Raw genomic sequence first — 17,101 nt, 5'->3', positions numbered from 1 at the left:
GTATGAAAATATTAAAATGATCTAGAATTAGATCATAGTTTTCCTAACTTTTCTGTTCCATCGCCCCCTTCATCAGAAATGTTTTTCTCTCATCCCCCAACTCAAACAAGCCTATAGAATCCAATGTTATAACTGCAACTTCTATTGCCCCCCCCCCCCCGTACCATTCCATCGCCCACCAGGGGGCGGTATTGCCCACTTCGGGAAACACTGATCTAGATCGTTGAACAGGAAATGTTGCTATAAATTTATAATTGACCGTTTTTATTTTATCGCAAATTATGAATTCAATGCAACAAAACCAGTGAAGGTTTTCAGATTTATTCTACCTTGAGGCAATCGTTCAAAACATACTTCAAAGTATGCGTTGGATTTGATTATCGCATTGGATTACATGAAGTCGTAGTAAGACCGAACGAAAATCCTGTATCTTACCTCCGCAACAATCAAAACATATTGAAATTGTTTTTATCAATACTTTGTTAGCCCCCGAAGGAGTAATTTAGCTCTTATACGGCTCACAAAAGTACACTCACGGTATAATGTCTGATATGAAAGTGTTATGATCCGAATTTTTTTCCGTTGAACTGGACCAAGGTCAGAAATTCTGTGCAACAGCAGTTTAAGGTTAGCTGAGGTCTCAGTAGGGTTTCCAAATTTCCAAAAGTTTGAAACATTAGGGAATCGGGAACGAGAAATAGCATTTCCCGAGACCACATATTTACAGTGAAACCACGTTTAGACGACCTTTTTTTCGGCCTCGATTACTCTTTATACTTTTTAAAGTTAAAATATTTCATTTATGCACCACACAACTTCAATTACACGATGTTTTCAGAAGGAACCTACTGAAGAGGGCGGCGATTTTTTTATCACCAAAATAATATTTGCTTACACGTAAAAAATGTCCAGAACCGGCCCTGCATGAAACGAATCCCAAATCTTATAATAATTTTAATTGATTAATATATTGTTATTTTTATATCATAATATTAAAGATCCCTGCAGTAAACATAAATGGTTTGGAAATTTTGGCGTTAAAGGGTGAATTGGCATTCGTTTCTGTGCACCCGACACTCCTGGTGGCGGCCCTGGCACCAGGTCTCAAATTTCATTGCAGTGTGGCCACGCTCCGAATAACTTCTACAATTTGATTTTTTTTAATTGCAGATGAAATTAAAGTTACGCAGAATAGAATTTCATTTTTCCTAATTTCTCCACAGTTATCAAAAATGACACTTTAACCCTTTTTTTCATTTTTCTTATTTTAATCATTTCCAATTCAGATTGAGGAAAGGAAAAAGAAGAATGTTTCTCACCTTTTTTGTATATAGTTTGAATTCCAACTTACCTGTGCAGTACTAATATTGTTTCATTCGGATTATGATAATCGAATGTGCTTACACATCACTCTTAATCACTATCGATGAAAATAATAATTCATACCCACTTACACAGAATGAGCATTCGAGAATTTCTGTAGATGTATTAGAATCTCCAAGTTCCCAATTTTCATCTTCCATCATAACAACAGAAATGGCGACATGACCACAGAAAAAGTTGCTACCGCAGGGAGTCCCTCCTCGAGGGATTAGCGCACCAACTTCTCGATGAACATAAAAAGCAAGCCTGCCGTTCGGAATCGGCAATAAATTGTAGGTCCCGGTCTAATTAGCCCTCGTGTGCAAAAAATGACCGTGGTGCGACAAAAATGATCAAATGATCTTCCATCATATTCACTCTTGGGCCACTTTAGCTCCTGCTCAAAGGCATCCGCTTGTCTCTCCATTCAATCCCAAGTTTTGATAAATAATTTTGATAGTGTTGATTTGTTACAAGACCACTGACTAACCCCAATAAAAAGAATGGTTGGTGGTCACCAAAATTTCCCCTCAAAAACACACAACACCACCTCTTTCCTTCCCCTTTTCTCGTTACAAACGCTTGAGATTTATAGTTTCAACTGTACAAAGTAATTTTTCCTCCACTTGTTTATCACGGTTTTTTTTTTTTTTTTTGCTTTTTTTGGCATTTGAAGCAATTTCTGGCATTCAGATTGAAACTCCGGTCGTGGTCACCCCACTTGAAAATAAAAAAAATGCAACACGCTCTCCCGCAATCATTCTTCTTATTGTCCTTTAGGATTTCAAATGCAAGAACTGGGGATCAGTTGTAAACGACAAATTTTCCCAGGGAAGGGATTCACACGCCCAAATTGGGCAACATTAAAGCCATAAAACGTCTTTTCTCAATCACTTGCAGGTAGCTACAGGAAAAGGGCAAAAGGGATAAGTTTTTAAGTATTAAGGTAGGAGAGAGGAAAAAGAAGGCAAAAAAGAAATTATTAGAAGGGGTTTTACGCAATAATTCTCCAAGGAAAAGGAGAGCTCTTAAGTAAAGTCATAAGTAAAGCATCATATACAAATGTATATGCACATGCATTTGCATATAATGGCCTTTTTTAGCATTAATGCATATAAATGCATAAAATTAAAGAATTTTCAGCATATGTGCATATTTTTCATAACGTCGGTTTTTCCCCCGCAGGTGAAATTTAGTGAATTAATACATATTTATAAAGTATTTTACAAATATTAACCGTTTCATGGTAAGGCTATCTCTAGAGATATGTCAAAATATTAGAGTTGATTTAGAAATAGTGTCAAAATTCATTTGTTTTACTGCTATTTTCGTTATTCAGCAGCTGCAACAAACTGAAAATTAAAAAATGCCCGAATAAAAAATATGTATAAGTTATTTGCATATGTGGCATATATATATATGAGGGGATATTTTTTTGTAAATGAAATACATATGCACTAAGAAATAGAAAAGATGCATTTTAAAAACACATTTGCTTTTTTTTTGCGCGGTGATTTTTTTAATGCATATTTTTTCATTTTTTATACATATTTCGGAATTTTTGACTTTTCTCGATTTCTAATGCATATTCTGAGGTGTTTAATGCATATTTTGGAATTTTCAGTGCACATTTTTGCATTTTTAAGTGCACATTTTTGCATTTTTAAGTGCACATTTTTGCATTTTTAAGTGCACATTTTTGCATTTTTAAGTGCATATTTGCATATTTTTAAATGCATATTTGCATATTTTTAAATGCATATTTGCATATTTTTAAATGCATATTTGCATATTTTTAAATGCATATTTGCATATTTTTAAATGCATATTTGCATATTTTTAAATGCATATTTGCATATTTTTAAATGCATATTTGCATATTTTTAGAGCATATTTTGCTACTTTTTAGTGCATATAATCCGGGCTCTAGTCATAAGTAAAGAGAGGTAATGAGCGAGGAAAATATTAAAGGTATTGTACATGTGTTTGACTAACATAGTGGAGAGCTTCCCTCTTTATTCCGCAATGGACGGACCACACTCGTGGAATAATTGCGATAGCCATCGACGCTATAGCACATTATCTCCTACGTTCATCGCTGGTGTTTTTACTTCCCCAAAACAGTATTAGTGTTTCATAGTATGTAAGGTTTCCGGATATTTCTTTGCCTAATACTATGCTATAGGTATAGAAGATTAATTAAATTTTCAACAAGTATTTTCCTATTTTATTTGTTTTAACTTTTATATTCCATTTTAAGTATTACTGTGTCGCAACAGTATTTTTCTCGATTTACCGGGAATTTTTCTCACGATTTCGGGAACACAGAAAATCTAAAAAAATTTCCGAGAACGGGTGAGCAGTTGGATGAATTAACTCGTCGGTTAGAGTTGCTTCCCTTGTGAACTTGCCCAATATGCATGAGAATAGCGTTCGATTCCCGGTGTAGAGCGGTTTAAATAAATTTCTTTAAAAAATTTTTTTACATCTGAATTTTTTCTTTAAAGGGCTTCGTGCACCCTTAGCAGCCTGTCAACTTGATTTTCACCTGTGGCCGCTTTGGAGCATCTCAGCACCGCAAGAAGGGCAAATGGCAACAGATTGAGAATCATTGGTTTAAGTAACTGGCTGATGCGAAGATGAACTCAGGAAACAAAATTAAACTGCCTGTGCGGGGAATCGGTTCAGCGTACAGCGTCAGTGTATCGGTTCTCTACAGTTCGGTTCAGCGTATATACGTTCTAAGGAAAGATAAATGTTTGTTGCTTCTGTAGCTTAGTGGTCTAGTGCACCTGTCTGGCTTGCAAAGGGACGGTGGTGCAATTCCTCGCCATGGCAGTTGAAATATATTTCCTGAATTCATTTTCGCTCATAAGACCATACCTTGATTTGTCCTTTGATACTCATTCGTTACTCTTAACAAACTTTTGTGAGCGACTTTTTACGCTGTTTTGGGATTCAAGCATGACGCTAAATACGCGGAGGTATAACAAATAATTCCTATTCCGTCAGCCGCGACTTTTAGACATGTTATGAACGGGGTGACGTACCAACGATATTATATTGAGGTCTTACTGTACTAGTATTTCGCTGCTATACAGAGAAGATATCTATCCAGAGAAGATATCTGCTATACAAAGATACTATCTGAAGAATGTGTTAGATCAGGGGTGCACAACCTTTACAGTCCGCGAGATAGTTGGCTAATTGTGTGGTATTTCTGGCGTTCGCGAGCCAGAAAGAGTAATATATAAAGTAACCATATGACCGGTATTTTACGGGGCATGCATGTAATTTTTGTCGTTCCAACTTTTTTATAATATGTGCTGTTTTTTACCATATTCACACCAACGCGTAGTTGAATTTTTGAAATCAAGAACTGAGATTATTTTCATGGCTTATGACTGTTATGACTATTATAATTAATATTATAGACACACACACACACACATAAATATTCATCACATATTTCAAATCAATCACATATTTGTCCAAGATATACTTTTTTTTGGTGAATTATATTTCAACTTGCAGTACCCATCATTGTGCACAACTGGCAACAAACTTAGCGATAGTTGACTACTTTACTTGCCTTCCGTAATTTTATTTTTTGGCTGTAATTGACAACTTTACTTGCCCGTTCGACAATATTTTTGGTGATAATTGAAGATATATCCCATGAATCTCGTATTATTAAGAAGGAAATATGGTCGGCCTAGGTATTTATCATTTTGTGAGTATATTGCTACTTTTTTTTCTACCGATAAACCCTTCGCGGGCCGGATTTAACCCCCTTGCTGGGCCGCATTTGGCCCACGGGTGGGAAGTTGTGCTCCCTGTGTTAGATTCTAAAGTAAAGAAAGTAAAAAGGCAATTTGTTTATGTCCCGCTCAAAGAGTAAAAATCCCCCACGATTAATTTTATTCACACCTCCGTCTTCTACTGCCATCGGTAGAGGGTTACCCGGGTTCCGCTATCCATTGCCTAACAGCATGTGTGTGCTCTAAAAACCAATAAATGAATAAGATTGCATCCGGCTTATAAACCGGCACAAGTAAAAAAAAAAAATTATTGCTTTTTTTTCTTCCCCTCTTGATTTTGTCGCGCTTTAATTCGCACCAGCGGAGAATGGAAAGGCGTACGCATTCATGACGAACGTCGTCACAAAAAAATGAATGTTCCACCCATAAACGGCTATATTCGGTGAAGTTCTTAAACGTTCTTTTTTTCTTTGCTCGTATTTTCCATCAGCAACCTCAACGAATCCCTTCTCAGTTTTTTTTTTAACTCGTTCCTGCGCCATAATCGTCAAACCATCAGTAGATTCATATATAAAAAACAAAAAAACGCTGCTTCTTTTTACTCTTCTCCGAAAAAATTCTTTACCCACGATATGAAAAGTTGCACGCTCCATCGCAGTTTTTACCCACCTTCTCCAAGAAAAAACAATGAAAAGAAAACCCCATTTTTTTAGTCATCCGTGCGTTTGAGAAAATGTTTTTTTCCATGTAATAGTCGCGCAGTGTAACGTGCGGAGTGAGTCTCTCGTGGTGACTGTAATACGCGATTGATTTTCGTCTCGATGTTGCACTTTGTCGACGGAAAGGAGTATCCCACACAAGTTTGCGTCTTCGGCATTATGTTGTGTTAATAGTGACGAATAAATCATGTACAGGTATCATTCATTAGAACGTCGAAGGTCCAGCAGGCAGTATGTGCCATCAGATGAACATGAAGAGTTCTTATCCCTACCAGGAGACTCAAACTCGTGAGTGTTGGAAATTGTTTTACATGTTACTTATTTCGTAGGTGAATAACGAATTCGTTTGCAAATCCCGAAAATATGTAACTAATGATAATTTCAATGTTCAGTGCATCGAACTTGATGGCTGAAAATCATATATATATATATATAAAAGTATATGAAGGAGTATATATACTATATATATATATATATATAGTATAAGGAAGGAGTACCCGGTATAAGTTTGCATATTCGTCATCATGCTGTGTTAATAGTGACGATTAAATCATGTACAGGTACCATTCATTAAAACGCCGAAGATCCAGTAGTCGGTATTTGCCATCAGATGGAAATGAAGAGTTCTTATCCCTACCAGAAGGGAAGAAAAATGAATAATGAATAACGAATTTGTTTACACACACAAACACACACAAATCACGGAAATATTAACTAATGATAATTTCAATGTTCAGTTCAATGTTCACATCGAACTTGATGGCTGAAATCCATATATATAGGACTTATCACTGACCCACTGTTAACTTCTAATGTCTAGATTGATTAATATTCTGGTTAGTCGTTCCCTATAAAAGAAAAGTTTATTGTACCATCTCTGTACCAGCTTCCTTATCAGAACGTGGACATAGCTGATGAACTATTTGTAATAATTCATGCTTTGCATGAAATCTAGTGTTTATTCATATTCAAAGGAAGGGATTTGTTTTGTGTGTCCATGCCTCCGAGCAAAGTTGATTCTCATCGTGGAACTAGTTGCCACCGACTTTTCGTGTTCTCTTCATTGATGCATAGAATCGAAGATTACGTTCCCGATTAAAGAGGAAACGTGGTAATTGCTAATTGGAATAGCTTTGTTGTTGATGGTAGTCTTTGTCTAATGATAGGAGAAGCCTTTGTTTTAATGTGTGTCAATGTTCAAGGGTATTACTGGGGGAAACAAACTTCTATCTTCAGTCATGGATGTTTAATAAGTCTAAGTGACGATTGAAATGCACGTACACTGATGTCCAAAAGTTTATCGTAAGTATGGTTTGTGTAGATAAGAGGTCTTCAACCTTTTTTTCAGCTGTGAGCAATCTGTCAGCACTTATTTTCAAAAGAAGAGCACCCTTACAGAAAATTAGACATGCGAATTCATGAAATCAGTGTGATTTCAATCTCTGAATGCAATTTGTACAAGGTGTTGTGTTGGAATGTTGATCAAGTGCTAGCGAGCACGAAACCGGGCAAGAGCATCGAGTACTCTGGGTGCTTCAGGGAGTACCGCCATGCTCGCGAGCAACGGCTCGAAGATGCCCGGTGTTGATCAGTTTCTGAAACTTTTTGTTCATCACCTCCCCACCCTAAGGAAATTTTCTGTCCTCGCCCTCCCCCCCTGAGTGATATCCGTAACTATCATTACTTTCCCGTAGAGGGTGATATTACTTAGGAAACACTAGTGTAACCAGTCAAATCTCAATAAGTTGTTTATGCAGCGGCCGACGATAAAATTCGAGTTATCGTTAGTTCGACTTACGAAAACTCCGATTTGTTAAATGTTTGTTAAAATAACATCACTATTCCCGAATATCGTATTTGTAAGACATGCCAAACTACTGGAGATGAAGAAATTCGAAAAGACAGTTATTCTAATTTAATTATTGAACGAGAAAACTCAGAAATGATGATGCATGTACTTTATTATGAAAACGGACGTACGCATGTAACTCGGAAAAACTAGTTATAAATAAACGGTATATACAAGAGCATTATCTGCAGTGATTTTTGACACACACTTCTCTCTCTTTTTTGTCCTTCTTTCGTGAGAAAGTATTTTGATTTTATTGCAAAAAAATTAATTAATTAAACTTTTTGCAAGTAAACAAATGAATCAGCTAAATTCTATTGCAAAGTACTGAATTCTATTGACAAATGCTATTTGCTGAGTAGTAAATTATGTTGCTAAATGATAAATTGCATTGCTAAATGATAAATTGCATTGCTAAATGATAAATTGCATTGCTAAATGATAAATTGCATTGCTAAATACTAAATTCTGTTGTTAAATACTAAATTATGTTGTTAAATACTAAATTCTGTTGTTAAATACTAAATTCTGTTGATAAATACTAAATTCTGTTGTTTAATACCAAATTATATTGCTAAATTCTAAATTCTGTTTTCTATTGCTAAATGCTAAATTCCATTGTTATATGATATTGCTAAATGCTAAATTTCATTGTTATATGATATTACTAAATGCTAAATTCCATTGTTATATGATATTTCTAAATACTAAATTCCATTGTTATATGATATTGCTAAATGCTAAATTTCATTGTTATATGATATTGCTAAATGCTAAATTATATTGCTAAATATCATGGGCGGAGATACGCCCCACCCCCCCCCCCCAGCGTCAAAGGTAAAGCCTACTGATCTAATGTATTTGCGTATATATGAATTGACATCATCATCATCATGCCCCCCAGCAATCATCGTGCCCCCCCCCCGACTTTTAAGTCTATCTCCGCCTATGTATGATATTGGTAAATTCTAAATTCTCTATTGCTAAATGCTACATTCTGTTGTTAAATACTAAATTATATTGCTAAATGCTAAATGCTATTGCTAAAAATGCTATTTTTTACATTTCTCCCATTACCGTAAACTTCGATTTAGAGGAAGAAGATTTTCAAGTTAAGAGAGAATTTTAACTCTAAAACGTGGAAAAAGTTCTGGGGCTTCGACTTAAACAAATGTTCGGGTTATCGGAGTTTAACTTTGTTACTTATCGCGAAATTACTGTACTGTATTTGCTGATTTTCCGTCAGAATTGGTGGATACGTGGTCATAGGGATCACTTATGTGATCTGGGCCACTTAGGTGGTTTGGAAATGAGCCACGAGCTGCATGAGAAATCGTTAAATGTACCGCGGGTCACTCAAATAATCTGTAATTGTGTCGCGTGCTGCTTAAGCGATCTGGAACTGTGTCGCTGGCCACTTAAGTGATATGGCTTAGCTCCCTAGGTCACGCAAGTGTTCTGTACATACCATGGGTCACTTAAGTGATCTGGTAATGTGCCGCTTAGTTCATTTTTACAAAATTAGGTTTGATGTCGCGGGCCACATCAGATGACTCCGACTTGCCACGGGTTGAGCATTTATAACCTAGAAAGTTTTCAAGCACGTGAGTGAGTGGAAGGTTGACTTAGAGAGTGAACAAGTATATGAACGACCAAACGAGTGGCCTACAGTGGCGAGGGATCTTGTCAGTGAGTGCTTCACAGCGTGTGCAGGTATGTGATTGACCAAAACAGTGTACAAGCATATGAGTGACCGAAACAGTCGGCAAGCATATGAGTGACAAAAAACAGTCTGAAAGTATTTGAGTGACCAAAACAGCGTGCAAGCCTGAATAAATGAGTGTCTTTAACGGAGGTGTACTTGCAAGAGTTGGGAGGGGGAAGACCAAGCGGGTTATAAGTACAGGGTGGCGAATTCGAAGAAATACTCAAGAAAATTAGATCGGAATCGTGTATCCCGCAGGCGGCGAAACCATCAATGTGCCTCTGCCGATAGTATAATGTTTATTAAGAAGACACCAACGAATAAGGCAAATACACGAAAATACAAAAATCCTTGTAGGATTTGTATATGGAATTATCCTTACAGGATTTTTGCATTTTCGTGTATTTGCCTTATTCGTTGGTATCTTCTTAATATTCTTGGGCAAAGTTGATCAACTCTTCCAAGTGTAATGTTTGCTTCATAACTTTCAACCTAATACTACAAATAAATCTATTTTTGGAAAAAGGGTCAACATTTGATTCTTGGAAGAAAATCAAATTAAAAAAAAAAAAAAAATCCACCTCCTCTGAAAAACAGCATCAATTATAGAAAAATGACCAACGGCTATTGTTTTTTCCCCATTCAGCAAAAAATACCAATTTGGAACTTATGATAAATGAGGAATCCTTATAGGATGTTTTGCCTCCTTTTTTTAGAGTAACAACAACAGAATACAACTTGTTACCAACCCATCATTTTGTTATTTAATAGCCTCAACTAAACCAGAAATGGTTCTTTTTTTGAAAATAAATAAATAATAAATAAAACACGTTTTTTGTGTTTTTGGAACTAAGAAGTGAAGACGGTCCAGTGTTTTCTAATGTTAGATGGACCTTATCTGTTAGCACATCATATAAATAAACTTCATTTTTCAACTCTTTCCTCCTTTTTTTCTGTCTCGATTTGTTATGCTGACCCAGTTATACGAAATCGGGCCGATATATAGGCGGCCTATACCAATCCACAATACTCGGTGTTAATAACAAACGCGCGTTTTCGAACCGAATTGAAGAGAAGGTCTATTGAAATGTAATTAAGAACGTATCGAATCAAGCAGGTGATCTATTATTCCGATAATTAGAGATCTTCGTGGTGATGGTTTTCTTCTTCGTACCGTTACTTACTCATTGTGTATTGTCTGAATGAAATGGGTATATGTGTTTTTGAACTGGAATCGTTTTCGAGATACTTGAACTGAAGAATACTCTTCAGACTTGTACTTTTTTTCATATGCTATTAATGGCAGTTGATGCCCGACAGCGATGGACACACGGACGCTCTTTTATGATCTCTTACAAAAAATATTCTGTTCTCAATTTATCCGTTGATGAAGCTGGTGCCGATCACAAAAAAAAAAGTTCGTGCTCCTTTAAGACAGAAATTTTGTTTGTTTTCCTCAACGCTTAGGTTGACCGTATTTCCTCGAAAGAAATACGGGAATACGAGAAATTGGGATTGCAAATACGAGAAAATACGGGACATTGCCAATTATTGCCAAAAATGATGATAAAAGTAAACAAAGTTGCGAAATATTGGTGAAATCACAGAAAAATCAAAACGGTGGAAAATGCAGCATTACTGCAAGTTGCAATGCATTAAAATGGATTCCACGAAATGAAACGTTCACCAACACAAATATGTGAGAACAATATTCTTATATATAGTGGCAATTATCATAATATAACTTGTGAGTTCAAAAATAATTTCAATCTTTGACTTCAGTAAAGAATAAGAATTTAAGTTGGCTTCGTGCAAAAAACTAGAAAAACTGGGACATTTTCTGTAGAAAAAGTCGGGACGGCCAGAAAAAAATAGGGGGCGTATGGTCACAATATCAATACTTCAACTTTATTGTGTAAATTTTTTTAATATTTATTATTTATTATAATTATATTAATATTTATTATATATATATATGTATGTATGTATATTACGCGATTCCAAATAACCAACAACAAAGCTTGAAAATCATTTTCTTTATATAAAAGTTTCGGTTTTCTGGTTCTCAGTCGCTAACAGTTGTATGGGTTCAGAAATATCTGTTCAAACATAGATCCTGGGCAAAGCAAAGTTAAAGACAAGCGTAGACACTTCTATGGGAAAACCGGTCGCTAATAAGCTCCACTACTGGCAAAGGGGCGAACTACAGAGTCGTTTGAATGGTGTTCTTTTCTCCCGATTTGCTAATCAATTTTCTTATCTTGCCACGTGGTTGCTCTCGCTCTGTTTAATCTAATTTTAAATTTCAGTGTTCTATTTCGCTCATTCCCCAGCAGGCTATTTTTGAAATAAATTACCTTTCTTCGCATATCGCGGGTTTTTTTTTTGGGTTAAATTTTTTTTTAATTTAAAATTCAAAACTCAAGTGCAAACTGCCAATCCAAATAGATATGGGCGTGACTATATGCTAGTTCGCCTCGCTCTCATCATATGGCGATGCTATGAATTAAGGGTCTTTTTTTAAACATTGAATGTCAACGCTAACTCTTAACTCAGCTTTGATCCTGGGTTCGACGAACCAACATTTTTCCAAGCCGTGATAAAATCAAGATTATTTTCGATGAGCGTGCCACTCTTCGAATTTTAACATGCGGATGATACGTCTCGTTTTACGGGACATGAGCATGCTTTCCGTTCCTGCGAAATATTGTTCAGCTGTTATTCTTGTAAAAATATTCAGTTTATCACTCTTTTGCGTCAAATTTGTTTTCATTTTTGAGTCATAAATTCGATCTTCAATGCAGATTGTGTATGTACGTATATCGGTAGAAGTTCATGTTACTACACCATCTTGGGCAGAGGCACCGGAACCTCAAGCCTCGGGGCGCTGGGCGTCCTCCTCCTCAATAAACTTTCTAAGATGGCTCAGCAAAATTCATGGATATACAATGCAATGGTATTATACAATGTATGATGGTCCTGAATCTCGTACACATGGGACGTCTAGCAAACATGCCTACAGATGAAAAACCGAACAGAAACGCATTGAATAGAAAGTTATCACATAGTTATTATTTTAAGAGTACCTACCACGTACTATTCACGTTTGGCAGCCTACAAAACCATCATTCGTGAGAAAAGGTTTCTTCAAGTTAGTAAGAGAGAATTTTTTTGATTGAAAAATGGAATAGAGTTTCTCTTAACTTTCGAGTGCCACTCCTGATATCATTGCGTGCCACTCATGGCAGGCGTGTCATGGTTTGGCCATGTAGTGCGACCAAAAATGAGATTTAAAATTTTTGTTTATACTCTTTTTTTCTATTTATATGATTAGTTAATCGAGACAATTAATTCGTCCGTTCGTGTGATAAATGACAAGAGACGATGAGGTTTGCTTCGAACTAAAAATTGTTTTGTTCTTTCCAGATACGGCCGTCGGAGCGTCCTCAAGTGGCTGCTTCGGGAGGCGAAAATGCCGGCCTTAGAGACGACAGCAACTGGTGCTTTAGCTTTACATTATGCAGCTGCTAAAGGATGCCTCGATTGTGTGAAATTGCTTGTTGAATCTTGTCCGGAATTGAGGTAAGATTTGATATAAACTATAATTTTTCAACGTTTGCATCGGCATAAAATGACCCCAAAAGAATTTCATTTTTTTATGCTGTAATTGTCGATTGCACATCATTAGTTTTACGAGATTTCCTGTATCCCGGTAGAATGTAAAATAAAAAACTCGCTCTTACTTTAACTAAAAGATCGCTCTACCCTGCGATTCTTATCAATTACCTAGAGGGCTTATAGCGCCGATTGACTGCAACCGTAACGAAAAACAATATAAGAAGCCCGGTGAAATTCCAAGAGAAACAATAACTTATATCGAAATCACTCACGTAGAACATTGTTAGTGTCACATGATTCCATACAACTTGACTCGTCCCAATCACGTATCTTCCAAATTCAATGGATACTTCCGTAGATAGCAAGCAACCGGTAGCGCATACAACAATGAGATTTTTTTTTGCAGAAAAGAAATTTTCTTTAGTTTTTGACAATTTCTTGAATGTCGCAGAAAATTGAAAAGAAAACGAGAGAGCAAAATGGTATAGTATAATGGAAGATAAGTGAGGCGCGAGGCAAAGATTTTAATGGGAGAGGTTTAAGTAAAGTAAATGTATGCGAGGTAATTTCTGTTCGTAGCTATATGATTCTGCTTCGAAAATTGCGTGAGTGTATACTTATTTTATAATGCATCCCCCTAAATACAAATACACCAACAAAGGCCACAACAGACAAAATACCCAACTAGGTAGCTGAAAAAATTTCATGATCCACTGTGCCTCGTCTATCACCCCCTTCCGTTTTTCAGAATAGGTCGGATTTACCCTGTATATGCAGGGTGGTAACTATCGACCGCCTAATAATTACATACGTGATTCCGTGTGAAAAATTAATACAGGAAAGTGTTTTCCGTTTTTGGATGTTTTAGTGAGTTATAAGGTTTCGAAATTTTGTCACGGTTGTCATTTTTCTAACGGTCAGTTATGTGCCAAATCCCGAACGAAAGTACATTTTTCTACCATGGACCGGGTTGTCACTTCTTGAAACTTAACTGAAATATTCAATCCCATTTTTTAGAAGCCAAGTTCGGCATTCTTCCTTCACGATTGGCACTTCTCTCTTTATGTAGTGTGATTCAAGGCGCAAATGCGAGCCGATCTCCCCGTTAAAAAGTCTCGCCACAGAGAGCAACAGTCCTACAACGATAAATCATTCAATCATAACACTTCACTCATAGTTGGAAAAACTGGTGGCAGCACTACACATAACAAGCATTACAGAGAAACAAAAAAAAACTTCACGTCAGGTTTCAGTACACGTACACGCACATTCCCGCATGTACCGATTCGTTGGGGGTTCCGCGGGGGAGGTGTGGGCGGGGTGCATGTGTGGTGTAGCAGTAGTAGGTAGGGCCTCCAAAAAATGGCTCGGGGATCCATGATGTTCTTAAGTCAGCCACCTCGTTGGGCAGTTTGCCTGTTGTGGCGTTGTATTTGTATTTGTATTATATTATAACCTTGTTATTACGTATGCTTACGTGTTAGCTTAGTCTTCTATGCTGGCAAATTTATCACCAGATTTGTGAAGTGTTAGCCAAATGAGATCTGTTTGAAATTGTTTTAGCCAAATCAACACTTTTTTGCCAAAATGTGGCAAATTACTTACCTTCGCTATCAAGTCAAATTTTTTGAGGGAAGGTGCATACAGTGCGTACATGTATATTGCGCGATCGTTATTTTACGTTGTTGTAAGCAGACTACGTGTTAATCAATAAAATAGCAATATTTTTTGAAATTTCATCGAAACTGTTACGCCTAAAAGGCTTCAATGAAGGACGTAAAAATGGTAGCTTGACGAATATGTGACTGGTGGAAACTAAAATAATAACAATGATTCAATCGGAAACTTTTAATCAAACTTTATTACCTTATGAACTGACATATTCAAAATAGTTTTTGGTTTCAGATTTTTTCTATTCATTACACTACTCAACACTGATTTTGTTCTCAAACATATTTCAGTGATTTTATCGTGCTTTTGGGGCACTGATTCCGAATCTGTCATGAGTTTTATCAGATCGGCTTTAGTTTTTTGGAGGAAGTGAAAAAAAAGTGAAAACTTCAGTGTAGTACCATTTCCGTAAAAAATATGGATGTAATGGGTATTAAAACTCACGGACACAGGCGCCTGGTTTTTTGTAATACCAGGCATCTTTGAGAAACATGCTTTATAACAATATTCTCAAAGTGTGTGTCGCGGTGAGCTGTAGATATCGATTTGCGTCCCTATTTATGCTTTTAAGTAATTATTTCATAAGGGAAAATATCTACTAAACTATTCTGGGGAGCTGCAGATAAACCATGAATTGGGCAAGGGATTCGCGGGTGACAAAAATTTTGAGAACTATTGCTCTATAGCATAATTTCCCAAACTTTTTGTTCCATCACCGCTTTCTTTAGAAACTGTTTCTCTCATCGACCGCCCCCCCCCCCCACAACCCAATCGGATACACAGGATCCTATGCTATAGAGCTCGAAAGCTTCTATCGCTACGGGGATCATTCCATCGCCCTCAGGGGATGATATTTCTCATTTCTCACTTTGGGAGACACTGCTCTATAGCAAGTAATGCCACGATATAGTACGGATGGGACTAAAAGGCATGCGTATTTCTTAAAATGCGTAAAAGGTTTGCGTATATTACAAACGCGTAATAGGTCGTTGCACCACTGAATTCCGCAGGACGCCATGCCTGGTAGATGTACGTACTGCGTATCCCTAGAACTTCGTAGGCAGGATCTACCTATGGGAAGGGAACATCTACCTATGGGAAGGGAACTGGGCACAAACAAAATTTTCTTTCCTAGAAACTTTGAGTTACCAGCCTTCAAAAAGAACTTAAATTAACAGAAATTGGTTAAATGAGCATATGAAAGGTATTTTGATTCCATATTTTAATTTTTTACCGAAATAATAAATATTTTTTTAAAGTTTTGGTTAGTTTTGGGGGGCATGACTCCCTTCGAACGCCGAGGTACGCCTCTGTTCGTAGGACGCCATGCCTAGCAGATGTACGTACTGTGTATCCTAGATATGCGTAGGAAATTTACGTGCCTCTTTGTAAATTACGCAAAACTAACGTTTAGCACTTTTCATAATTTTATCCGTTTTTTCTGCAATTTTCTGATTATTTTTCGCGTTCCGCTGAATGGCCAGTCACGTACACCTACGAGTACTCCTTACTCCTAGGTGTACGCGTACCAAAGTTTCAAAACCACTGGCCTAGAACACACCCATGGTGACTGCATTAATTTTTAAAATTGGCGCATCATCTATAAATTAAACTTTATTCAGTGTCCAGTGAAATAATTCCTCTCTCTCTCTCTCTCTTCTGCAATTAGATTTAGTATTAGTCTAATACCTGGATTAAATCCCGGCCTAAAACTTCTATTAATTTTTCAATTGTAAAAAATACAAAACTCAAAATAATACTCAAAAATACAAGTCAACTGCTTCGCGCTAACAATACTAATCATCTCAAAAGCCGACCACACATACCGCAAGATCGGTTCTCACGGCTCCGAATAGCATTTGAAACAACTGAAATTTCTCGCTGTCAAGGAACCTTGAAACCTCTAAGCGGCATTGACGAGATATCTCGCTTCCTTAAAAGCCTCCCATTTTAGCATCGACAAGCTTAGATATTTGTAAAGTTTATTTCTCAATGGAACACAATTTTTTCTTACACCCCCCCCCTACTTTGAACCTGCTCGAAATCGGAAAAAAGACTAATTTTCATTAAAAGTATAAGACATTTTATAGGGGTTTAGTGATTCTTACCATGCTGCGGAAAAGGTTGAGAAACCCCTAAATCCCATGCGCAAAGAACGAGAAAGTACAATCTCTTTTTCAATTACAATGCAAATTGCATTTTTTTTCGTTGTTGCTGCTGCTATTGAGGTCCTTTCAAAATGTTACGCCCGTGACTGGAATATAAATCGACGATAACGAATAATAAAATGTCCGAACAAGTTCTTTTTTTTATTTGCGTATTCACTGGCCAACTGAGATAGATGATGATAGGACGAGATGATCCACATGCGAAGAATACTCGCGTCTATCTATCCATCTTTCTTTGGCTGTTTAAA

The 17,101-nt window shown here is 36.7% G+C and overlaps 1 protein-coding gene across 5 annotated transcripts in view; it reads left to right on the top strand.

Annotated features, from left to right (window-relative positions):
• The window catches only part of f (espin protein forked), a 336,082-nt gene that overhangs the window by 221,396 nt on the left and 97,585 nt on the right, over positions 1–17,101 (top strand). For 4 of the 5 annotated variants that reach the window (XM_089247034.1, XM_089247036.1, XM_089247033.1 and 1 more), the window contains one exon: positions 12,823–12,978. In XM_089247034.1, coding sequence (XP_089103160.1) covers positions 12,823–12,978 — 156 coding nt within the window. Of the gene's footprint in view, positions 1–5,965; positions 6,131–12,822; positions 12,979–17,101 lie in introns of those variants that run through there. The other variant, XM_089247037.1, reaches the window with a different exon arrangement.

This window comes from Pholcus phalangioides, unplaced genomic scaffold, assembly GCF_987345545.1.
Source record: "Pholcus phalangioides strain wild (caught in Gottingen) unplaced genomic scaffold, Ppha-v1.0 ptg000017l_1, whole genome shotgun sequence".
NCBI classification, from domain to species: Eukaryota; Metazoa; Arthropoda; class Arachnida; order Araneae; family Pholcidae; genus Pholcus; species Pholcus phalangioides.
The sequence above is the reverse complement of the archived record's forward strand: the minus strand, read 5'-3'. Positions and strand labels throughout refer to the sequence as shown.